The following is a 24136-nucleotide window of genomic DNA, read 5'->3' as shown; positions in this document are numbered from 1 at the left end:
GGGTTTTCAGACTGGGGCTTCCTGATCACTCTCCCTGTCTCTGGCCACTAACCAATCCCCTGTGTTCTGGGCTGGGGGCAGCAAACAGGGCAGGCTTGTAGACCCAGCCATCAGCCCCAGACCCTCAGTTACCATCCTGTCTCCTTTCCTTGTCCACAGCGCTGGCGGCCCCTGGCTGATAACTGACATGAGGAGGGGAGAGACCATATTTGAGATCGATCCACACCTGCAAGTATGTCTTGAGTGAGGAAAACCTTTCTAGCACACTGTGCCTAGGCTTCTTCCAAATAACACTGGCTTTCATCCTGGGAAAACGGAGGAGCTTTATTTGTGAGTGAGTAGAAATATGGCATGATTTGGAATTTGTCCTCTGAATTCTGCAGAGCACATAAGGGAGCAGAGATTTCAGGCCAGGAAAACATGTCTTAGACATATGTTTTTTTGCATTTTAAAAGGATTGATTTTATTGAATGCAAGTTATACATCAATAAACCTGACGAAAAAATCGGATCACTAGCAAGGAAAGAAAATTAGTATAGTGGATATTTCTTGCCCAGTACTCATCCTGCCATGGTCCCCTTCTTAGAAGAACACAGAGTTTCTTTCAGGAAGCCACCCCACTGCCACTGCCACCCTGTAACAGTAGAACAGGTGATAGTGACCCCACAGCCCAGCTGCAGGGGGGGAGCGCTGATTGGTCTAATGATCCCATCCCCCTTTTGGATACATTTTTCATCTTGGGTAGTTGGACACCGAGCTCCTCCCCTGGCTAGGTTGGCATCCCTTCATATATAAAAGGAAATCTCTATACACAGGCCTGCAGTTCTCACTCACTGTGGCCCACCTGTACAGAGTGTCAGCGTTGTCTTCGGGTTTTTTAGAAGCAGCACTCTGTATGAAGGTGAATTCTGAAAGCCACGTAGAGCATAACTTCCTTTCTTATTGGCAGCTCCTGAAGCAGGAACCGCAGACAGCTAATAATGTGCCTGGCATGTGCCTGCCTCCTTCTCCTTTGCCCCTGCCCATTGCAGGTCATTGCCATCTCTGAACATTTTATGCCTCTGTAAAAATCTGGTAGGCCACAGGCTGCTGCCAGGAGTTATATGTCCTTTAGGAAGGGTGGGAGGTAGCCAGGAGAGGTAGCAGGCGGACATGTAGCCAGCAGTCCCTGGGCTGCTTACTGCAGACCTGGGAGTTCTTGGGCAGAAGGCCTGCTCATTCACAGGTGATGCTCCTCTGTTTTCCTAGTGCCTTGAACACTGCAGCTTTCCAATTGCTGCCAGGATATCCTCTGTTATCTGTACTTTAAACTTGGTTTCTTTGTAGCTTCTGCTTATGCAAAAACCAGGAACCACGAAGGCTATGTTTCCCTAAGCCCTTGTTCTGCAGCCACAATGGGATCCAGCACGGGCACCATGGGCTGTTGTTTGGCCCCTGTCCTAAGTGCCAAGTGCTAAGAAAGCACCTGATCCTTTAAGCTACTAGGGTAAGCAGCCCATCCTTTCTCTGCATGCTGAGAACAGTTCTCCTCCCTAGTCTTCAGGCGCCCCTGAGGCCAGCCAGCAGGACCCAGAGCGCCTAGTGTTCTTTAAAAGCAAGCAGGGGGCTTCCCTGGTGGCTCAGTGGTTAAGAATCCACCTGCCAATGCAGGGGACACAGGTTCAAGCCCTGGTCTGGGAAGATCCCACATGCCGCGGAGCAGCTAAGCCCGTGCGCTACAACTGCTGAGCCTGCACTCTGGAGCCCGTGAGCCACAGCTACTGAAGCCCACACACCTAGAGCCCATGCTCCGCAACAAGAGAAGCCACCGCAATGAGAAGCCTACTCACCGCAACGAAGAGTAGCCCCCGCTCGCCACAACTAGAGAAAGCCTGCACGCACCAACGATGACCCAACATAGCCAAAAATAAATAAATTTATAAAGAGAAGGATTATATTAAAAAAAAAAAAAGCAAGCAGGGGCACCTTGGTGAGAAAGTCCAGCTTCCTTTCCTGGGGACTCTGTGCACCCAGTGGGAGCTCCTGTGTGCTCACTTGTGTCCCTGGGGCCTGCTTGCGGACCGTTTGTTTCGGAGCTGCTCCTGGTCCTTTGCTCCAGGCTCTACCACTAGCCAGCTGTGTGCGTGGACAAGGCTCTAAACTCCTCTGCGTCCTCACCCTTTCTTATTTACTCGTAAAGTAAGTGGGCTGAGCTTGTTGAGCCAAGAGGTGTCCTGAGCTCCTTGCTTAGGTGAGGCGCCTCAGGGTGGCCAGTGGAGAGGGAAAAGCGTAGACTCCACCCCAAGCAAACTAGGGCTCACACGCCCCTGGTTAGAGCACAGAGAGCCACTCCCTGTCATCGGCCTCCCACGCCTCTGCTCAGAATCCCCAGCTTTGCCTAGGCTGCTGGTAGCACTGGAGAGGAGAATGGGATTGATGGGAAGGAGGCATCGGGCCAGGGCCACCTGCTGACTGGTCTCAAAATATAAGGACCCTCTGTAAACTTACCTTGTGCTTCCCTGGATGGGCTCCCTGGCCGAGCAGCAGGCCTGTTTGGAGCCTGTGGAGCCATGGGGAGAAGGTCCCCCAGACAGGGAGGAGCAGACTCTTACTGAAGTACTAACTCAGGAGCTCTGTTTGGCCTACATGACTGTTTATGAACAAGGCTGCGGGAGCCTCCCAGATGACCTTTCATCCAAAGCCCAACATCACAACTTTGTTTTACCAGAAATCCCAGGTGTTTGTGTTTAGCTCTTCCTTGAGGCCATTTGGAGAGTGTTTGGACTCAGAAGTGTCAAGGCCTGTGCGAAGGCAGGGCCTCTGGTGGGGTCTAAAGATGGTCACTGCCCTCCAGGCCCCCGTTTCAGTCTAAGAAATGGAAGAGAATCTCCATCCAGAATTCTTGGCCAAACAAGTCAGCAATGCACCAAGGGGAAGTCCGGCCCTTCTGCTCTCTGGGGACTCTTCCCTGTGTGACCACACCCTCTGCTGTTGGAAGAGAAAACTGCAGGTATGGAGTCGGAGAAATTGGGCTGAGTCCCCGCCTCTCCCGCCTGTGGCCAGCTTCCACCCTGGCCTCTGGAGCAGCGACCGGGTGATCAGTGAGGAGAGGAAGGACTGTGCCTTTCCTCAGGAGGGTGGTTCCTGGCTCTGCCACATCAGCTCCACGGGCCAGCACAGGGTGGGCAGAGTCGGAGCTCTGAAGCGGGTAATGACAGTCACTTTACTGGAAGGCTGATGGGAGAGGAGACGCTTCCCTTGGGATTTTCATTCTTCCCGGCTCCCCTAATTCCTGGTTCCCCTGGAGGAGACCCGTGGCTGGCAGAGACCGCCACGCGTTAGTAACCAGGGCAGAATACGGTCAGAGACCCTGCTCCTCTGGCACCTGTCCTGTGCTCAGCTCTTACCAGGGCTCAGTAAACATGGGAAAGGTGGTGGTGACCTTGGGCCACTGGTTCGCTGAAGGAACTCCGGCTCTTTGGCTCTTTCCAAGCAGGAGAGAGTTGACAAAGGCATTGAGACGGACGGGTCCAACCTGAGCGGTGTCAGCGCCAAGTGCGCCTGGGATGACCTGAGCCGGCCCCCCGAGGACGACGAGGACAGCCGGAGCATTTGCATCGGCACTCAGCCCCGGCGGCTCTCTGGCAAAGGTGGGAGCCGTCGCCTTCCTTTTCCCCAGGCTGGGTTTCAGTATTTCCTGGCAGGATTTAAACAGCAAGTGAGGTCTTCAGCAGGGTGGAATGAAGGGAGCTTTACTGACCCGTTTCTCCTGTGTTTCCTGTGTGTATTTCAGATTGCACTTCCAGCAGTGACCATTGTGTTTTAGATTTGCCCCTTGCTATCTGAGGTCAGGGAGGTGAGTGGAAGCCCTAGAACAGTTACAGGAAACAGCTATATTCCACCCAAGTGCAAGAGAACAAGCATCGGCCACCCACAGAATTGACACAGGGCCCAGCTCTAGCCTGAAAGCCATGCCAGACCTGAGGATCACTCTGGCCTTGGGCCCTCCCAGGCCTCAGACAAGAGAAGCCTGAGTGTGAGGCTAGTTTGCACACTTCCCCACCCCACTCTCTTGCAGATAAAATGTAAGGGGCATAGACAGGGCACCCTTACCTGCTGCATTTTGTCAGGGGGCCTTGGGGAAGGAGGATATGGCTCCCCTGTTGGAAGCTCACCATGCTGGTCTTGGTTAGCGAAACAGTTGTGGTTTTTAAGAAAGGGCATCCCTAACTAACTCCAAAAGAAAAGCGGCCATTTACACAGACGTAATTACAGCTGCTTTTTCTACTTCCTTTTTCAGTTCTTCCACCTTTTCTGACCTTTTGAAGAGTAAGATACCTAGAATCCTGAATAAAATACCAGCGCATGTGACCGCACTTATAAAAGGTTTTCTTTCCATAAAAAACAACTTAAACCCCTAGTGCAACTATCTGACCCCTTTCTTTCCTTCCTGCTTATTCTAATGATGTGCCAAGCCCTGGGGAGATTCTGAGAGAGTGTAGTTATTAGAATCATTCAGTTGCTTTTGACAAAAGAGCTAATTTAAGGAGGGATTCACAGTTTTGTCCAAAATTTCAACCGTCATTGGCTATTTTTTAAAAAATTATAAAAGATCCATGCCACTATAACAAGCCAAACACTAGAAAAGTTAATAATCACCTCCATCCTCTAAGCCCACCCTTTAACCAACAAACTTTAATTTGCTTTTTTGTGTGTGTTTGCAGTTTACAGAAGTAAATCTTAGACGAAAATCTCAACATAGGGGACCAGACTAGTAAGCTTCACCCCACAGACCCGAAAAGCACCTTGCAAAGAAATAATTCAACCAGGGGACTCCTTTGTCACCTCCTGGCCCTTGGCAGACCTGTGGAGAGGCAGGGTTCCCTGGGATAGTACCAAGGTGGGGAGATGACTCAGTATCCCACTGACCCGGCCCAAGGGGAAGGGGTGGCAGGGCCAGATACCAGCGGACCACCCAGAACCCAGGAACTTGTGTAAGGGACGCCTGCTCATTCGTGGCAGAGCGCTCGCAGCCCTTCCTGGCATCCATTAAGTGGTAGAACCCCTGGGTGGTCTTGGGCAGTGGCTGTCTTGTGAGTCCTGTCTGGAGCCATGTTAGGGGTAAGCCTAGGGCCTGTGACACAGGATGGGAAAGGACAGTGGAGGAGAGCCCTGCCTTGGAGAGTGCCCTTCTGCAGCCCAGAGGCCATTCCTTGTCTTCCTCAAGAATGGTGCTCTTCAGACCAGAAGTTTCCAGAGCACACGATGCCTCGTCTGCCCTGTGTCCTCATGTTGCACTCAGATCGCACAGCTGATGCCTAGAGTGGCCTCAAGACCAGCCTCCGTGGGGGCCTTTCCCCAGCACATCAGCAGAGCCAGGGTCCAAGGACAGGGATGGGGATGCTGGGGGCCCAGAGGGCCATCAGGTAACTTAATGGTGTCATTGCAGACACGGAGCAAATCCGGGAGACCTTGAGGAGAGGACTTGAGATCAACAGCAAACCCGTCCTTCCGCCAATCAACCCCCAGCGGCAGAACGGTCTCACCCACGACCGGGCCCCGTAAGTGCGCTGCCCACAGAGGGGTTAGTCTAGCTTCCTGACAGCAGTGTCCCAGGACTGGGACAAGGGGGCAGTTTTGTCCTTCAGGGCCTGTCCCTGTGGCTTGCATGAGAGGGAACAATGCCCAGAGGCCTTGCTGGATGGACTCAGGGTCTCTGGGGCACACAGATCTGTGGGTTGTAAGGGCCTCAGAGGGGACGCAGCGGACCAGAAATATAAACAACAGTAAATATTTACATAGGCTGTGTGAGCAGATGGGAGGCCAAGTTGGGGCAAAATCTGACTTGGGGCCTCCCAGCCTTGTGGGAGCCCATTGTGCTGAGCACGATTCCCCTCCTTATCTCGGCCTCGGCCAGAGTTGCCCTTCCTTCCTTCCTGGAGCCTGGTCTCCGGCTGATAGCTGCAACCCCAGGGGCCTCCCTGTCTGGCCAGCCCCGGACTGGACGCCTGCTGCTGAGGCCCTTCTTCCTGCCTCCCTTCCATGGGGCCCAGGGAAGGGATGTCCTTTGCAGGCCTCTGCTGTCTGTCCAAGAGCCCCTATAGCCCTTAGGAGAGACTGTGACCACCCCAGAGGTCAGATCCACTTCCTGCTGACCTCTCTTCCTCTGATGGGGGCGAATGGTGGGCAGAGCTGGAGCTGGGTACCCCCCTCTGCCCTTAGTCCCAGGGCAACTCTAGGGAATAGCTGCTGGCAGGGGATGCCTGGGAGCTGGCAGCCCAGAGCAGGAACCCTGCCTGCCAGAGAGGAAGTTGCTGTGCCCTGGGCTAACAGGGAGGCGGACCACTCCTGCAAGACCAGGGTGATCCGTCCTTCTTCTAAGGAGTCTTTATTACACACTTGCTGTGTGGCAGGCTCAGGACCCAGAGGGCCATCTGAGGTGTAGGCTCTTTTGGGGATACATGAACTGAAACAGTTAATTAATTGGCATGATTCTGGCTATGGATGTAATTTGTTGGAAATAGTTCCTTTGAATTCTAGCTCCAGTTGCTCATCCACGATCCCCAGAAATGGTAATGATCTCATGTGCTACAGAAGGGTCAAGTCATCATGATCTGGAGTAGTTAGGGAGGGCTTCTTGGAGGAAGAAGGACATGAGATGGGCCTTGAAGGAGCCCTGGAGTTTTAACAGGCAGGTGAAGAAGCTGACAGGGATGGAACAGGGGAGGCCTGGCTGGTTAAAGTCGAGGCTGTAACCTGGGAGCAGATTGTGGAGTGGGGAGAGTTCCTCTGGCGGCCCAAGGTGGCCCACCTGAAGAATCTGCCCTCCAGAAGCCATGAGAGTAGAGCTCTTTTGCAAGAGCCTGGAGAAGCCTCCACTGCCACCTCCAAGCAGCTTTCAACTCCAGCCAGTGGATTTCTGCAGCCAGCCGCCTTGAAGGAGTTGGCTTAAGGCACCATCTTCCCCTGGCAGGAGCAGATGGCCAGGCTGAGTCGTGGGGCATCTGGAAACTCTCCACCTGTGAGTCTGGACCCTGTCCCGGGGCCATACTCCTTGCATGCCCTGAGCTTGGCCTCTTCCTCTGGGCCCTGTTGGCACTGATGGGAGGTCGGGAGGTAATTGAAGGCTTAAAGGCTCAAGCAGATTGCCCCATAACTTGTGATAGTTTCAGTCCAGATGGCCCTTCCACCTCCAAAGGTCTGGGTTTCTGGGCAGAAGGGCAGGGGCTCCTGTGGAGGCAGCCCACTTGCCCCTACTGTACATCTGGGACAAGTCTGAGATCTCGCTCCCAGTCTAGGGCGTACTTCTAGCTGCTGCACCCCCAGACGTTGTAAGGCACACAGGGTTCCTGGATGCAGACATCCAGCCCAGACTCAGCCTACTGAGCAGTGGGGCATCGGATCTGGTCCAAGGGCTATCTGTAGACACAGGGCAGAGGCTGCAGCCTCCACTCTTTGGCCTGAGTTGGCTGAGCTGCAGAGAGATGGATGGGAATAGATCAGAGGTGCAGCCATCTGGGGTCATCTCCCCTCCCTGCAGCTCAAGGACCCAGTCGCGTCTCCAAGGTGCTGGAATCTGCAGTCTGAAGGGATTCGGAATGTCTCCTCTGAGGTTGTCAGTGCTGGTTACCAGTTTGTTAGCAGTTGGTTGAGAAATGGTTCCTCCTTTGCCAAGAACATTTTCCAACCCTCCCTCAAGTCTCCAGCTCCCTGTCACCTCAGGATCGATGACGGCGGCCTCAGTTCAGATTAGCACGCACGACTGTAATATCTGTGCTGCCCACCCTGGGACCTGACCCGGTTTCAGATAAACCACATGGATTGTGACTGAGAAGCCGACCCAAAACGTGCTGGCGCTAGCGTTTGCTCCTCTCCCTGTGGGGGAGTGACCGGCATGGGCCCTATTGTGTCTTCGTGTCCGATTTCCTTTAGTCAGGCTTTCTGGGCTGGGGCTCTGATGCATAGTCGTATGGGCCTGAGCGTGGTTTGAGAAGGCTGTGGAGATAGAGCAGAGGTTCAGAAGAGCCAGTGGAGGCTGGGTATTAGCAGCTGGGCTCTGGCCTGCCGGAGGGAATCAGGCACTTGATCTTTTCCCACCTTAATGGCGACTAACACTGATCAGGTGCAAGTGCCAGGTAATGTTCCAAGTGCTTTATACCATCCTCATAGTCACTCTGTGAAGTAGAAAATCTTATTATCCCCCCTTTTATAGATGAGGCAACTGAGTGAGGTACAGAGAGGCTAATAAGTAACTTGGCCAAGGTGAGAAACGGGTGACACTCAGGGCCTCAGCCATCAACATGGTGTGGTCCTCCTTACTCCACTCTCAGGGACCGCGTGAGGGACACCCCAGGCTGTGTCTCTCACCCTCATAGGTGGACCTCCTCTAACTAGTCAGAGCATGAGTAGAGACTGCTCCCTTGGCACCGAGGACAAGGCTAAGGCCCCATGTTAGAAGCTTACTCTCTGTATTTAACTCTAGGGAAGACATGGCGCCAGGCTCGGTGCTTCCAAATCCCAGAGATAACAAGATGTGTCATAATGGTCTCGTTTATACCAGAATTGCTTTTTAACACAAGGCCTTGTTTTCTTCATGTTCAGAAACAAAATCAACTGTATATCTCTGGCCCCTCCACCACTTCAGGGCTAGGGGATTTCTTTTTTTTTTTGCTTGAGGCCTCACTTCCTGCTTCCCAGAAAGGCAGGGCCCTCTGGGTAACTGCTCCTCTCCCACTCCCCCTGCCAACCCTCCTCCCACCGCCTTCCCGGAAGGGGAGTCCTTGGCCCTCTTTGGGGCTTCTTCCAGCGTTTCACAACCCCTGCATTCCAGCCGTGAAATTTGTATCTGGCTTTTCCCAAGATGATCAGTTGAGAAAAGCCTCCTTCGGCTTGCTGGCGCCTCCCTTCCCACGGCCTGCCCACGTGAGTTTGGGAAGCAACTCCTTTGTGCCACTGAGGGGAGCCTGGCTTAAGGACTGTGCCTGCCGACATTTATAAGGACCTGGGGGCTTCCCTGGTGGCGCAGTGATTGAGAGTCCGCCTGCCGATGCAGGGGACACGGGTTCGTGCCCCGGTCTGGGAAGATCCCACATGCCGCGGAGCGGCTGGGCCCGTGAGCCATGGCCGCTGAGCCTGCGCTTCCGGAGACTGTGCTCCGCAATGGGATAGGCCGCAGCAGTGAGAGGCCCACGTACCGCAAAAAAAAATAAATAAATAAAATAAATAAATAAATAAATAAAATATAAGGACCTGGGTTGAGGGAGAAAAAGTCACTGGCATCCTCTGTCTCAGGTTGCCTGGTTAGACATGGACTGTTCTGTGGAGTCTGGCCTTTGCTTCCCAGCCTCCCCACAGTGACCCCGGGGATGTGCATGGTCAGGTGCATTGCGTGGGGAGGTTTGCATTTCTGTAAACTTGCTCTGATGCTGGGAACCTGCATCAGTGTACTAGGACCTCCTCCTCCTTCTGCCAGTGAGTCACTGATTGAGGTTGGGGGACCTTTAGGGAGCTCTCTGGGTCACATCACCCCCTCAAAGAGGGGCAGGGCCCATGCATGTGTGTGCACATGTGTTGGTGGGGAAGGTTCCTGGCTGTGGGAGAGACACTTTGTAGTTGAGGCACCTTTAAAAAGCAAACTAGGGCTTCCCTGGTGGCGCAGTGGTTGAGAGTCCGCCTGCCGATACAGGGGACACAGGTTCGTGCCCTGGTCTGGGAGGATCCCACATGCCATGGAGCGGTGAGAGGCCACAACAGTGAGAGGCCCGTGTACCGCAAAAAAAAAAAAAAAAAGCAAACTGTCATCGCTGAGCTAAGTTTCTCAGTCTTCTCAGTCTTCTGGAATTGCACCAGCAGCTTTTAAGGCTTTTTTTTTTTTTTTTTTTTTTTTTTTTTTTTGCTTGTTGCCTTAATTTTCTGGAAAATTAAGGTTTTGTAGCATGATTTCTCCTGTTGTGACATTTTCAGCTGCACCCTTCCCCCAACATGCACACAAAACACACATATATTTCTCTCCACTTTTATGAGTGTCTCTGCTCCCATCTCTTTAGCCTTTTGGATGGGTAGCCATGCTGCCTCTGTTCCCATCTTGAATAGCTTGTGACCTGGCCAAAGAGTCATCCTTTAGAGAAAATTGTGTTTTGTTTTGCTCAGCCTATGAGACCCATGAAGATTAATTAGAAGAAGAAAATATGTCGTTTGCATCCAGTGAATTGGGTGAAGGAAGGTGAGTTTCCATCTGGGAAAACAGCTGGGCTATTGCCATCACTTCCTGCATGCAGGGCAGTCTTGGGTAACCCTGCTCAAAGGGCTCTATCATGTCAGTGCAGTGGCCTGCCTGGAGCCCGAGTGTGTCATGTTGGCACCCCTCACCACTCCCCCTCTGGGGAAGTACGGTTGTTTCACTGGAGAGAAAACCCAAGAAGAAACGGCCCTGCTCTCAGGGCCCCAGCCAGGCCCCACAGGGCTGATGGGAGGAAGAGCCCAGGCCTCTGTGATCCACATTTGTCTTGCTAAGTGCCTGCCTTTATGTGCCTTTCTCAGAAATACACATTTGAAAGGGCCGAACAGGAGCTCCACAGAAGTCCTGCCTGGGTGAATTTCTGAATTTGAACATTCTCTGCTCTACTTGCCCAAAGAGGTGAAGCAGTGGCCATCTTTAACACCCCAGCCTCAGAGGTCATGGCCGGCACATTGAATTCTCAATCCAGACTGCATCTCCTTCCTCAAGTTGCACAATCGGGAGTATTTTTATCGCCCATCCTTGATCCTCAGTGTCACCCAACACTTCAGTAGTGAGTCACTTTTCCAGGGGAGGGAAAAGGAAGGCTCAAAGGTGAGAGCTGGAGAGAGGAAATGACTCAGTGTCTCAGAAACCAGGAAGCCAAGGGCTCTGGCTAGAGCAGGCTCCTTCAGGAGAGCAGGGGTCCTAGTCTCCCACCTGAGTCAGACCGCAAGGCTGCGGGTGGCGGTCCCTGGTGCCCAGAGGAGTTAACAGTTGATGAAGGAATCCACCAACCTTAACACAAGTTTTCCTCACTCTTGTCTTCTTCACCCACATGCCGTCCCACTGTTCTGTCATCACGTTCCATCCTTGGAATATTCACAGTGAAAATACTGCGTTTCATCATTCGGTTGTTGGTGTTTACCAATAACCTTTTAAGGCCTTTTACTCCGTGTGTCATCCTCATCAGAGAATTTTTCCAAATTCAGCTGGTAGCAGTAACTGTGGAGGTGAGCTGGTGCCCTCACCCACACCCACACCCTGTCCCAGTCCTGCCCTGAAGGGAAACCTGCAAGTGGTTCTTTCTCTGGAAAGTTCAGAGCTTTCGTCAGCAATCTGAAAGCAAAAGGAATGATCTCCCAGGCTAGAGGCAGAAGCCAGAGGTTGAGCTGGGCTCAGCAGGCCAAACCCACTTCACTTCTGAATAGTTGCCAACCCGGGTGCCCTGGTTCCTGCTCCCGGGCGTCCCCAAGGAAAAGGCCCCAAGTCGTGTGGCCAGTGCAGACGTCATCACTGTCACAGGGCTGGGATTGTGGCTAAAAGGAGTCTCGGTGGTTGGGCTCCTCTCCTTTCCACACCTGCTGCCATTGATAGAATGTGACCAATACCCTGAGGCTAAAATGGAAAAATTAAGACTTTTCAGTCTGTAGAGACCCGGGTGGAGAGGAAACATGGATATGGTTCTGTCAATCTGTGAAGTGTGGGTAGGGTGAACAGGGGCCTGTACTATAAACTGTGCAGCACTAGAAATCAGGAGTCTGTCCTGACATTGGAAAGAGAAGGCATGTTAGGATATGTAAAAAGTCCCCTTAAACAGTGGGAAGTGTAAATATAGGATGTGTTACATAGACAGGTAATAGAAAAGAAAGACATGGAAAGATTTAGATCAATTGATGAATTACTGAGGCGTGCCTCTGAGCTATCCACAAACCACTCCTCAGTGCTCCCAGTACAGGAAGAATCCTAGGCTGGACAACTTCTGTGACCAAGCAGGCAGGTTTTTTTGTTTGTTTTTGTTCTTTTGACCGCGCGGCATGTAGGATCTTAGCTTCCCGACCAGGGATCGAACCCGTGTCCCCTGCAGTAGAAGCGCGGAGTCTTAACCACTGGACCGCCAGGGAAGTCCCAAGCAAGCAGTTTTTATTAAGTATCGCCATGTGCCAGGCCCTGTGTTGTAGGCTATTTTTGTCCCCATTTTACAAACAAGAACACGGAGGCTTAGATAGATTGTATAACTTATTTTGGGTCACTGAGCCAAGATTAATAAAGTTCAGAGCCAAAATTTGAACCTTGGGTTGTTTGAATCCAGATCCAGACCTCTTCACCACTGGGTACTGCCTGTAAAAGAAGATAAAAGTGGAGGAGTTGCCTGCCAATTCACAGGAAAAAATAACGAAAGAAGGCCTTGGAAGTCTCTATACCAGTGCACAGAGTAAAACTGGTGTTTTAATTTGCCTGAAAACCCCTGAGGGTGGCAGGTCAGAGAGAAGCATACTAAAAAAGTGAAATCTGCTAGAGGATATGCTCCATCGAAATGAGTGAGGAAGACATACGGAGAGCAGGAAATAGGATCCAACATGAGAAAGAGGCGAGAGGAATCACCAGTGTGAAGGTAAGGGGGGATCCCATGACAACAGTTGTGCCACAAAAAAGGAAGGCAGACAGTTCAGACTAGAGTCGTTTGGAAGGATCCTCTGGAGAAATGTCCTTTTTTTTTATTATTTAATGATATTTAATTTATTTATTTTTGGCTGTGTTGGGTCTTCATTGCCGCATATGGGCTTTCTCTAGTTGTGGTGAGCGGGGGCTACTCTTTTTTTTTTAAATAAATAAATAAATAAATAAATAAATAAATTTATTTATTTATTTTTATTTATGGCTGTGTTGGGTCTTCTTTGCTGCATGTGGGCTTTCTCTAGTTGCGGCGAGTGGGGACTACTCTTTGTTGCGGTGCGCAGGCTTCTCGTTGTGGTGGCTTCTCTTGCTGTGGAGCATCAGCTCTAGGCCCGTGGGCTTCAGTAGTTGTGGCACATGGGCTCAGTAGTTGTGGCTTGTGGGCTCTAGAGAGCAAGCTCAGTAGTTGTGGCACACGGGTTTAGTTGCTCCGCGGCATGTGGGACCTTCCTGAACCAGGGCTCGAACCCATCTCCTCTGCATTGGCAGGCAGATTCTTAACCACTGCACCACCAAGGAAGCCCCTGGAGAAGTGTCTTTAAAAGATAAAATTGAGGGACTTCCCTGGTGGCGCAGTAGTTGAGAATCCGCCTGTCAATGCAGGGGACACGGGTTCGAGCCCTGGTCCGGGAAGATCTCACATGCTGTGGAACAACTAAGCCCGCGCTCCACAACTACTGAGCCTGCGCTCTACAGCCCGCGAGCCACTACTACTGAGCCCCTGTGCTACAACTACTGAAGCCCACGTGCCTAGAGCCTTTGCTCCGCAACAAGAGAAGCCACCGCAATGAGAAGCCCACGCACCACAACAAAGAGTAGCCCCTGCTCGCCGCAACTAGACAAAGGCCGCGCGCAACAACGGAGACCCAACGCAGACAAAAATAAATAAATTTTTTAAAAAGAAGATAAAATTGATAAATATTTGCTCTATTTGAAAGTCTTGGGAGAATCTGTAGGCCATTGGTCATTAGTTTAGGATTGAATTAGCAATAAACACATAGAAAACCAATACAGTTATTAAATACAAGGAAAATAGAAAATCACACTAGGGATTTCCCAGGTGGTCCAGTAGTTAAGAATCCGCCTTCCAATGCAGGGGATGCAGGTTTGATCCCTGGTTGGGGAACTAGGATCCCACATGCCACAGGGGAATTAAGCCCACACACCGCAACTACTGAGCCTGCGTGCTCTGGAGCCCAGGCACCACAACTAGAGAGAAACCTGCACGCCACAGTGAAAGATCCCGTGTGCTGCAACTAAGACCAATGCAGCCAAAAATAAAATAAATAAATAAATAAATAAATAAATAAATTTTAAAATCACACTAGAAAGGAAAAGTAACCATATTATACTACATGACTCAGTTGTAAATAGCATTAGTATAATAACATAAACACTTAATACTGAGCCAAGCAAACTTAAATATAGTTATCTTGGGAAGGTGGGAGGGTGGGATGGAAGGGAGCTAGAACCTCGTCTTCTGTAGCAGCAAGTCAATAGATAAGGCCTGAAAAGGGAATACCAGGAAGTAGAAAGAAAGTATATTAGAGGTATTGAGGAAAATACCAAAAGAATCAGCTAACAGAGATGACGGTGACTGTCTCCAAGGAGTAGGGAATGGGAAGACTGCTGACTATTGTAATGAACCTTATAGAACTATTTGGCTCTTTCAACTTTAAAAAAAGAAAAGTAAAAAAAAGTCAAAGAAGTGATATTGTAGGAGCTGTTACAGCTTGCCCTGCACAGTGAAAAGAAAGAATGACACAAAATTCCAGGTAGAAATCACAAAATTGGCACCAAGGTCACCAAGCCCTGGTCACTCAGAAGAACTTCAGCTTCCCCGGCATCGGGCTGAGAGCTGAAGGTGAGCATCGTATAAGTGTCTGACAGGCCTCCTGAGAGCGTCTGTCTTGGGGTGAAGGAAATGACGAGGCGCCTCGGCTGTGCACCTGACTCTGACCGGCAAGGAAGCTGATGGAGTGGGAGTGACAGGGCCTTGGGAAAGAGCGCTTGGGCAGAGCAGGGTTCAGGAGGGAAAACCCTGGGCCTTGGCAGAGCACTGCCTGACCAGTGGTCCCCAGAGGGAGGGTCCCCACAGCCTTTTAGGGGGGTCGGTTGGGGATTAAGTGAAAAGGGGTTCCTGTGGCTAAGGTTGGAAGAGACTGGCTTACACCAAATGAAACTGGTTCCTTTGCCCTCTGTAGTCCTCCTCAGAGTCTTCGAAATGCCAACATTTTATGAATCTTCAATCTGAGATGCAGTGTATTGCATCCAGCCTTTGCCACATCTGCTCTTCTAGAAGCTTCTCTTAAAATTCCATCAAATTCCCTTTGGGAAGCCCTGCCGTGGCTTCTAGGAAGCAATTCTTTTAAGAGTTCAGGGAAAAAAAAAAACAGCTGTGTCTTCATGGCCTTTGAAACCCCAGAAGGAAGGACCACTCAGAGGGATGGGAGGCTCTTAAGGAAAAATATTGTGGTTACACTTTAGCTGGCGTCAGGAAGACATGGGGTTTTTGTCTCAGCCCTTTATTTGCCCATTGTGTGATCTTGGACTAGTTATTTAAGTATCTGAGTTTCAGTTTCTTCATCTGTGAAATGGGAAAAATAATACCTATTTATAGGGTTGTTATAGAAATGAAAGGAATAAAGTATATAAAGGGTTTAGCATAGGACCTGACATCATAGTGTGCACTCAGTTAAAGGTACCCCTTAATACTATTATTGCAGAAAGTCCCCTGAAAACTAAAAAGAGGTGTAATACTTCTGGGGACCAGTAGAGATATGTAGAGAATTCTTTACATAACTCAGAATATTTTTGAAGAATTTGAACAAAAGCTGGAGAGAGAAGTATGTTATACCAACAGACACTTTAAGGAACAGGATCAAGAAAAGCTGAAACTCAAGAAGAATTAAGTCTTGCAAAAAAAGGCTATTATCAGCAAAAAGGACTTTGTTTTTCATAGTTCTGTTTGGAACAAGAAGAAGAAAACCTAGGCCCTATTGTTTGGATAAGAGTAATGTTAATCAGACGCAGAGAGGCAGCAAAAATTTCCTCTACTTCTATTGTGCTTCCATCTCAAAAAGAATGGTTATTAGACTAGGAAGAGTCATACGGGCATCGATAAGAGGGTTGAAGCCATGATTTCCGATCTCCTGGTCCACATGTATTGCACCCCAGAATACCAGTCAAATTGGCAGATGAGATTCAGGAAGCTGTTGTCAGTAATCTCTGAGGGAATGGGAGGGAGGTGTTGACAGACTGAAAGCACTCAAAAATTTCAAGATGCAAAAAGCATCTTGCACTCTCTAGACTAGTGAGCTTGGTGTCAACTCACAGGGAAAACTCTGGGCTAGATTATTCAGCGAGTAGGCTGTGAACACTCTCTAAGGAAAAACAGTGAGGCCTGAGAGACAGCATGCATTCACAAAGAGTCAGAACTGCCGGACCATCCTCACTGCCTTTTTAGAAACACTTAACCTATTTCTATTTGGTAGATAAAGGAAGTGCTGTAGACCTTGTATAGGTGGGGCTTAGCAAGATGTTTTGAGAGTATCTTCTGACATCACTGCTGGCAAGACAGAGAAATGTCTATACAGAGCATCCAGGAGGGTGAGGGGCTTAGTGATGGAATGGTTGGGTTGATTATAATCAGTTGGATGAGCATACCCAAAGAGTGATGATGTCAGTCTGTCAGCTTGTCTGCCTGGCCCTGTCCTATTCACTATTTAATCAAAGCCTGGGATGAGAACATCGATGGCAAGTTTATCAGTTTTGTCAGTGATGTGAAGTCAGGGGGGAGTGCCAATATGATGGGTGCCAGAGTCAGGTTTCAGAAATATCCAGACTGCTTGACACCCTAGCCAGATAATGCAGATTTCTGTTCTAAGCTCCAAATCATCTAGAGTACATACAAGCTAGGGGGGAAGAGGTCTAAGCTCAGTCCATGGGAGAAAGCCTGGGGGAGATTTTGTTGACAGAGGGAGTGTGGTATAAGTTGGTAGTATGCTGAGGTTACAAAGAACAGACAATTTGATGACAGTTTTAATAGAAATAAAGTATCCCAAACAAGAAAGCTCACAGCCCTTCTGTGATCTGCTGGTTAAACCACATACTGTATTTATTTCCACACATGACACTTCACTTCTGGACATGACACTTGGGCTTTGACAAGCTAGAGTGAATCCAAGGGAGAGTGACTTGGATGAATGGAAGATTTCAGGACCTTATCTTAAGAATATAGTTGAAAGTTGGGGCTACAAATACTGGAAAAGAGAAACTCCTCTTGGTCTGTGAGCAGCCTCGGGGATTTACAAGGCTGTCATGGAGGATGGATTAAACTAATTCTCGGCAACTTGAGGACCAGTAGATGAGAATTGCAGGAAGGCTGATTGTGCTCATTGTGGAGGAAGGCGGTCCAGCCAGCATGTCTCTCAGCAGAACAAAGGCCTCAAGGGGTTTTGCTGGCCTGTAGTTGGGCCTTCCCAGAACACCAGCGGTTGCCCAGGACCACAGTGGCTGCTGCCCCATCTCAGAAGTCCCCTCTTCCAAGCCCAGGGCAAGGACCTTTGCTCAGAATGGGGGACTGGCTTGGCCAGAGGCGGTTGGATTCTGGGCCCAGGGTAAAGGCAAATAAGTCTCTATTAAGCTATCGACATTCCTGCATGAGGAGCAGATAGAGTTCTAGAGGCAGCCAGCTAACGTTTTGAGCACCTACTATATCCCAGGCACTGTTTGATGCTTCACCTGGGTCATCTCATTTAATCCTTATAAGGAAAGGGTATTGTTATTCTTCCCGTTGAGAGGACAGTGAAGCTTAGAGAGAGGCTAAGTTATCTGCCCAAGGTCATATGGGACTCAAACCCCAAACCTATGTTGTTAGCCATTCTGCCTCCCAGAGCATCCTTCATCCCCTGGCCCCATCTTCCTAGCAGCCCCCAGCGGTTATGGGCCTCCATGCCTCCCTAGGAGCCATTCTCCCTTCCAACCCTTCCAGCCCTCTGCCTTACCCTCTGCTAGGAACTCAGGGAGAAAACAGCCCAGCTGAAAAATTAGGCCACGCTGGCGAGCACACTACTTATTTTTTTATGACTAAGATTAAGCTGACAACCATGCAAAACATTGCAAACCTGTGTCGGCTGCAGATTTAATACCTCACCCAGCCCACACAAATAATTCATGCTTCTGCATCGATGTCCAGAAAAAACAAATCAGCAAAAAGCTGGGCTCCTGCGTGTGTGTATGTGGAGCAGCCGCGTTTCCATTGAAGCAGCATGCCGGAAATACCCAAGCTCCAGGACTGCAGATCTAGCGTTTTGCAATTTTTTTTTTTCTCTTAAAAGATTAAAGTACGTTTTCAAGTGATTGAAGGTTGGTGGGAGGTGTAAATGTGGGCACTTGTCACATTAATTCTTCAGATGATTAAGTTCTTTTCCATTTCTTTAAAGCTGTTTGCACTTGGGTTTGATGTCCTCGTTCCGGGTGAGTGTGTTGTAGCAGTTACCAAGGTGACTTTAGCTGACTTTCAACAATTTATTTTTCCCTCCAGCTTGAGACATCTCTAGCCCTGTGTGCTGTTGATTCTGCTCTCCCAACCCCCCTGCTCCCACCCCCAGTTGCTATTCATCAGCATTTTTGCCTGTGTCAGAGAGGCCCACCGGCTCGGAGGCCCCACCTGGCAGCCAGGCCTTTGGGGAGCATGATGGTGTGTCTCAGAGGTAGCACAGGGAAGTGATGGTGAGAGTCACACCCTGACTTTGCCTCTTAAACTCACTCTGTGACTGTAGGCTTATCACCTCACTTCTCTGAGCCGCGGGTTTCCTGACCTGTACAAGAAGTGTTAACTGTAGAGGAATCTACCTGGTGTAGAGTCCTTGCTGTGAGGACTCAGTGAGTGAATCTATGGACTCCTTACTCTGGAGGAGAGTAAGGCCCCACCAAAGAGGGCTGCTGTCTTTCTCGAGTCCTGCTCTTGTCCGAGCCCCGAGGGTGGTGTTTGGTGTTGCCCTCCTCAGAAGGGAGGCGTAGCCGCCGGGGTATAAGGGGAAGAGAGCTGGTCAGAGGTCCTAGGCTCCCACGGTGGCCTGCCACAGCCCAGCTCTGTGGCCTTGGATGCATTACCGGCTCTCTTTTGTAAAGAATAGAGGTAGATTAAACAACCTCAGAGTTTCCTTCCAGCCCTGAAATTCTGTGACCCTCTTGGCCAGCATGTTTGTCTCCTTCACAGGTCTTGTGAAAGCGTTTGTCAAAGGAGACACTAGGGCAAAGGGCAGTTTCAGAATTGGCTTTGGAAACCAGAGGAAGGGACCACTTTGTGAAAGATCAGTCACATGTCACATCTGAGGGTGGATCCACCCAACTGGTGGGAATGGTCCCCGTTACCTCGGGAGCTTTATAAACGACTGCCTCAGTAGGGGCTTGTGCTGTCTGATGTCACCCTCCATCCTGCCTGCTGACCTCACATCCTCCTCCCTCTGGGGAGGTGCTCTGAGTGTTGGGGTGCCTCATTGGGCCACAGGCCCCAGCGCTCAGCCCCCCAGTGTGTAAGGAGGTTGGGCCCCCACTGGCTGTGCGACTGTCGAGCCCAGACATCCTGGGTGGCCATTGCCGCTTCAACGATAAATAACTAAAGCTTCTCACCCCGTGTTTTGTTCACTTGGGGAATTGTTCTGAGATTCACAGTCCAAACTAGGATCTGGCCTTTTGAATGAGATCAGTGGGTAGCCCTCATTTCTGGCTGAGGCAGATTTGAGAGGTTGTCAGTGGGGGCAGCTGAATTTGAAAGAGCAACTCTTAGATTGCAAAGGGACCCCGTGGCCCAGCTGTGGAGCAGGACAGGAGGGAGCGTGAGGCAGCAGGGACAGCTGGCCATGGCTGGGACCACAGTCAGGAGGAATCGGGGCCAGGGTAGCCCAGCAGGGTGGTGGCCCGGTCCTGCTGCCCAGCCAGGCTCACTGATCTGACTCCTGAGAGCCTGGTTCCCACCCCTCGATGAGGACTGTGTCATTTCCTGTTGGACGAAGGATGTGTATGTCACAGCAGCTGCTGGCCATTGGCAGGAGTGTGCACGCTCTGAGCCTGCTCTGATGTCAGCCTTTTCAGGGTCAGCAGGAAGGAAGCTCTCGGAGCCATGTCTTCTGGCACTCTAGCACCCCAGCCTTGGAGAACTTGGGGTCTGAGGCTCTAGGGCAGGGGAAGAAGGGCTCCCAGAAGCCCCTGCTGCTATCTTAGGGAAGAACAAGCTACTGTGACATAAGCTTTTATACAGAGTGTTGGCCAAAGATGAGGCTTCAGAGCCAGACCTACCTGCGGCCACATCCGAGCTCCATAGTCCCCACTGTGCGACCTGGGCAAGTTAGGTCACCTCCCTGATCCGCGGCTCCTTATCTGTAAAAGGGCCATAATAATAGTGGCCACCTCACGGGGGCGCCGTGAGGAGTAATCAGCGAGAGGTGCCTCACGCAGGGCTGGCACTCGGCGAGCGCGTAGTGAGTAAATGGGGGCTGCTGTTATCTTCATCATCAATCACCATCCTTGTCGTCCCTCAGGAGCCTGGCCTGAGAGCCTCCTGTCCTGCAGTTTTCACCTTGTGCTGAACCTGTTCCTGTGCTTGCTTCACAGGAGCCGCAAAGACAGCCTGGAAAGTGACAGCTCCACGGCCATTATTCCCCACGAGCTGATCCGCACGCGGCAGCTCGAGAGCGTACATCTGAAATTCAACCAGGAGTCAGGAGCCCTCATTCCTCTCTGCCTGAGGTAAGCCCCACAGCAGACAACTTGGCCTCAAGGAGCCACCAGGCCTGTGCTTGCCCCCTACACCGAGGCACAGTCTGGGGCCCAGGTGGGGAGGAGAGCTAGTCAGTCCGCTCCGTCTTGGGCCTTTGGGGGAGGCTGTGGACCCTGAACCCTCCCGTAGCCCTCACCGTGCTGGAGAGCGCTCCTTTGTCCAGAGAAGCGTCCCCCAGCCCTGCTCCCTTACGAAGGTTCAGTGACTAGGGAGTCTCAGATGCCCTGCCATCCCACCAGCCCAGAGTCAGGGGTGGCAGGGTCCCCAGTAGCACTGGGGTAGTAGTGGATTCCCCTGAATCTGATGGGTGGGACTCTGTTTTCTCCTCCTTGCTGCTTTTCCATGGAGAACACTCAGTTCTCCCAACCCCGTGGCCCGCACAGCAGACTCCTTGAGGGACCCAGAAGCCCAGCCGTGTCCCTCCTGCTGCTGTCCACAGTGCCAGAAACCCACCCCTGTGGCCAGAATTCAGCTCTCTGCCTGGGGATGCTGCACAGGGCTGAACCTGTTGCAGCTGGCTTCCTCTACAGCCCTCAGGGGTTCCACCCTCACTTTTATAGCAGGAGAAGCAGCAAGGATAACTCTAAACTCAGCAGTGACAAGGAAGAAAGGGGTTGCACTGGTTTGGACCGTCCTCACTGTCCCTGGAGCCTGAGGAAGGACCTTGTGTGGTAACCAGCCTTGCCCAGTAGGGCAATGAGAGCAAGTGGCCAGAACGATCAGGGTCTGGCCAGGCCCCCACACCACCACCCCCAGGACCCCAACGATTTCCTCTCCAGCTCCCTCTCTGGCCCAGGCTCAGGGCCTTTAGACTGGTGAAGGGTTAATCTGAGACAACGTGAGAAAGCCAAGAGCAGGTTTTGCTTCCTTTGCTGACTGGCATCTCTCTGCCCCACTGGTTGCCCCTGCCTGCCCTTCCCCCAGGTGTATTTCCAGACTTGGGATTAACAGTCACTTCTTGTGGCTCCCTCAGAGTGACCCCACTTGGCTTCAGCTTTTTTTTTTTTTTTTTTTTTTTTTAAAGATGTGGCCTTGGTAGCCATTTAAATCTCGTGGGGAGCCAGGAAGAGGTGGAAGACAGTGCCCCGGACACAGGATTGCGCTGTGAGGGCACTAGGCCATCATCCCAGGGTGTGGGAAATTCGTTTAGGTGCTTCTTCACCCCCACCCTCCAAACAAAGGTGGGGCACGATCCCCCTTTTAGCCTTGGGCCTGACCTTGGGCACAGTACTAACTGGCCTCTCTGGCCTCAGTCTCCTCACCAGGACACGAAGGAGGTGGACTCCCATCCCCTTTCAGGCGCTTTGAATGCTGCTCTAGTATCTGCTAGCCTTGAGCACTTTGGAAGGATAACAGTAGAGAACTCGTAAGAGGCTTCTCTTGGGAGGTGTTGAGATGAACGTGTTTAGTTCCAGGCCCCTGTTAGTGGGCAGATGGTCGGTCAGGAGGGCATCTGCCAGACAGCCCGTCCCGGGGAGTGTAGCCTCCGCAGTCCCTGAGCCTTGGCCAGGCCTGCTCTCACTGTCTCCTGTTCCCACCCCCAGGGGCAGGCTCCTGCACGGACGGCACTTTACATATAAAAGTATCACAGGTGACATGGCCATCACCTTTGTCTCCACGGGAGTAGAAGGCGCCTTTGCCACCGAAGAGCACCCTTACGCAGCTCATGGACCCTGGTTACAAGTGAGAAGGCTCCTTTTCTTCTCCCTTCTCCCTCCCTCCTTTCCGTGGGTTCTTCCTGTGCCCGCCCCCTCCCGGTCCTCCCTTGGCAGCTCTTGGCGGCTCCTCTTCCTGAGGGGCTGGTTGTGAGATGCCATGTGGAGTGTGGATGCTACTGCCTAGCCCACCAGCTCCAGAAGCACTTCCTGGCCTCTCCCCACTACCCTGAGGCAGGAGCGATAACTCTCCAGGCCCTGGCTGTTGATAATTCTGTTTGCCATGGAAATACAGGTTTGAGGGATGTGAGACTTTCTGCACACTGGGTAAACCAAGGAACAGGAAGCGGGAGGGTGAAGCAGGATGGGAGGAAGTGTGGAAGCCACTCTCGTGCTATATGGAAAGCCCACCACAATTCCTAGAAAGTGGGCATCTGGACCTGGACCGGGCGCTGGGCTGAGATGGGCAGGCGTTGGCACACAGAGCCTCCCCCATCTAATGGCTCTCCTTTTCCTCCTGATGGACACCCAGCTTCTCTGTGCAGAAACCTGCTGGCTTTTCCGGAATACTTTGTCCCTCCTTTGCTGTTCTGGCTGGAGCACAGCTTCAAGCCATTGCCAAGCGGGGTGCTGGGGCCTGAGAGCCGTAGGCCTCCTTCCAGCCCCGGCCCCGTCCAGGTCTCTAATGGGTACTCGGCCCAACCCTGATTCCCACTCCCGGATGTATTAGAGGAGCAACATCCTTTTTTGTTTGTTTGTTGGGGGCACGGGAGGAGGAACACTCGTAGACTTACCTCTCTCAGAAAAGGAATCTGACCCTGATCTAACAGGTGACTCTGCCTTGTTTGTGGTGTATGGTGGAGGGTGCGGGTGGGCGGAGGGATTACTGTAAAGGGGAGGAGAATTTTGCCAGTTCTGCGGGTTTAGCCTGGTCTGTGGGGGTCTGTGAAGTGTACATAGCATTAATGTAGGCATGTTTTTAGTCTGAGTGTCTGTGTCTCTTCCTCAGGCCAGTTCCTCCCTGCCCCTCCCCACCAAAATACTAACCCTTAATTAAAACAAACGGCAAACAAAGGACACCAACCACACTCCCCAGACTAAGCTGAGGTAGAAATGGAAGCCGGTGCTTTAGGGATATTGTGTTCCATAAATTATCTTGCCTTTTTCCACTGTTGTTATTACATTGTTTCATAACAAAATTACTTTGAACCATAAAGTTATAAATACATTTTAAAAGTCCCACTTGGTAACATTAGATTTCTGTCCATGTGGTGTTGGTAGTTGCTGTAGCAAAAGCTCTGAAGTATAACATTTGAAATTAGCCCAGCACAAGTGGAAAGGGCCTCCCCCCAGCCCCAGCGTGTCCCAGGGCACCGGGCTGCCTCTGTGGAGAGCAGGGAGGGGGTAGGCCTTCTGCCTGGGCAGAGCTGGGAAGGAGTGGGGAACGAGGGACCGTGTAGGAGACCCCCAGCCCCTGAGAGGTCACAGGTCATCATTCCTAGCAGGCGACAGTGTGTTGACAGGTCTCAGCAGAAGTGTCCTCAGATAGCACTTTTGTGTATTGAAGGTTAAGCACATTTTCTTAGGAAAGTAGGAACGAGAGTCTCCCCAAGCTCAAGAAGAAATTTCACCCAGTTGCCTTTCACATGCTCAACTCTGAACCTGTCCTTGGAGCCCCGCCATCCCCCTTGGAACATCTTCCTGCCCCCAGCAGAGATGGGGGCCAGTCAGCATCTCCAGTTCTCAGCAACCTGGGGACCTGGGCCTCCAGAGGACTCGGCAGATGTCATGTGGCCCCCCAGTCCCCACAAAGGTCTGGGCCCAACCCTGATTCCCAAGCCCCTGATCCTCCGGCTACTGGTGTTCCCTTCCAGCCCTGCTCCCCCTCGCCTCCCTGGCAGCCCCTCAGTGAGCTTGAGCACTCGCCCTGCTGACTCCCAGCACATGGTCCCCTCCCAGGCGCCGTTGCCCCGGGAACGGGAGCTGTGGGAACCAGCCGCTGGCCTCGGCATGTTTCAATAAAGTTGCTGTGCTGGGAGCTGCTTA

At 51.4% G+C, this 24136-nt stretch overlaps 1 protein-coding gene across 2 annotated transcripts in view; it reads left to right on the top strand.

The window, feature by feature from the left end:
- SUFU (SUFU negative regulator of hedgehog signaling) overlaps positions 1-24136 on the top strand; it is a 118980-nt gene that overhangs the window by 82065 nt on the left and 12779 nt on the right. The window contains exons 6-10 of one of the 2 annotated variants that reach the window (XM_060100232.1): positions 160-232; positions 3476-3629; positions 5429-5540; positions 20270-20404; positions 21980-22118. In XM_060100232.1, the coding sequence (XP_059956215.1) occupies positions 160-232; positions 3476-3629; positions 5429-5540; positions 20270-20404; positions 21980-22118 (613 nt within the window). Of the gene's footprint in view, positions 1-159; positions 233-3472; positions 3630-5428; positions 5541-20269; positions 20405-21979; positions 22119-24136 lie in introns of both variants that reach the window. The other variant, XM_060100226.1, reaches the window with a different exon arrangement.

Source organism: Mesoplodon densirostris, chromosome 1 (genome assembly GCF_025265405.1).
Source record: "Mesoplodon densirostris isolate mMesDen1 chromosome 1, mMesDen1 primary haplotype, whole genome shotgun sequence".
NCBI classification, from domain to species: domain Eukaryota; kingdom Metazoa; phylum Chordata; class Mammalia; order Artiodactyla; family Ziphiidae; genus Mesoplodon; species Mesoplodon densirostris.
Note: the sequence above shows the minus strand (reverse complement) of the source record. Positions and strands in the feature narration are given on the sequence as shown.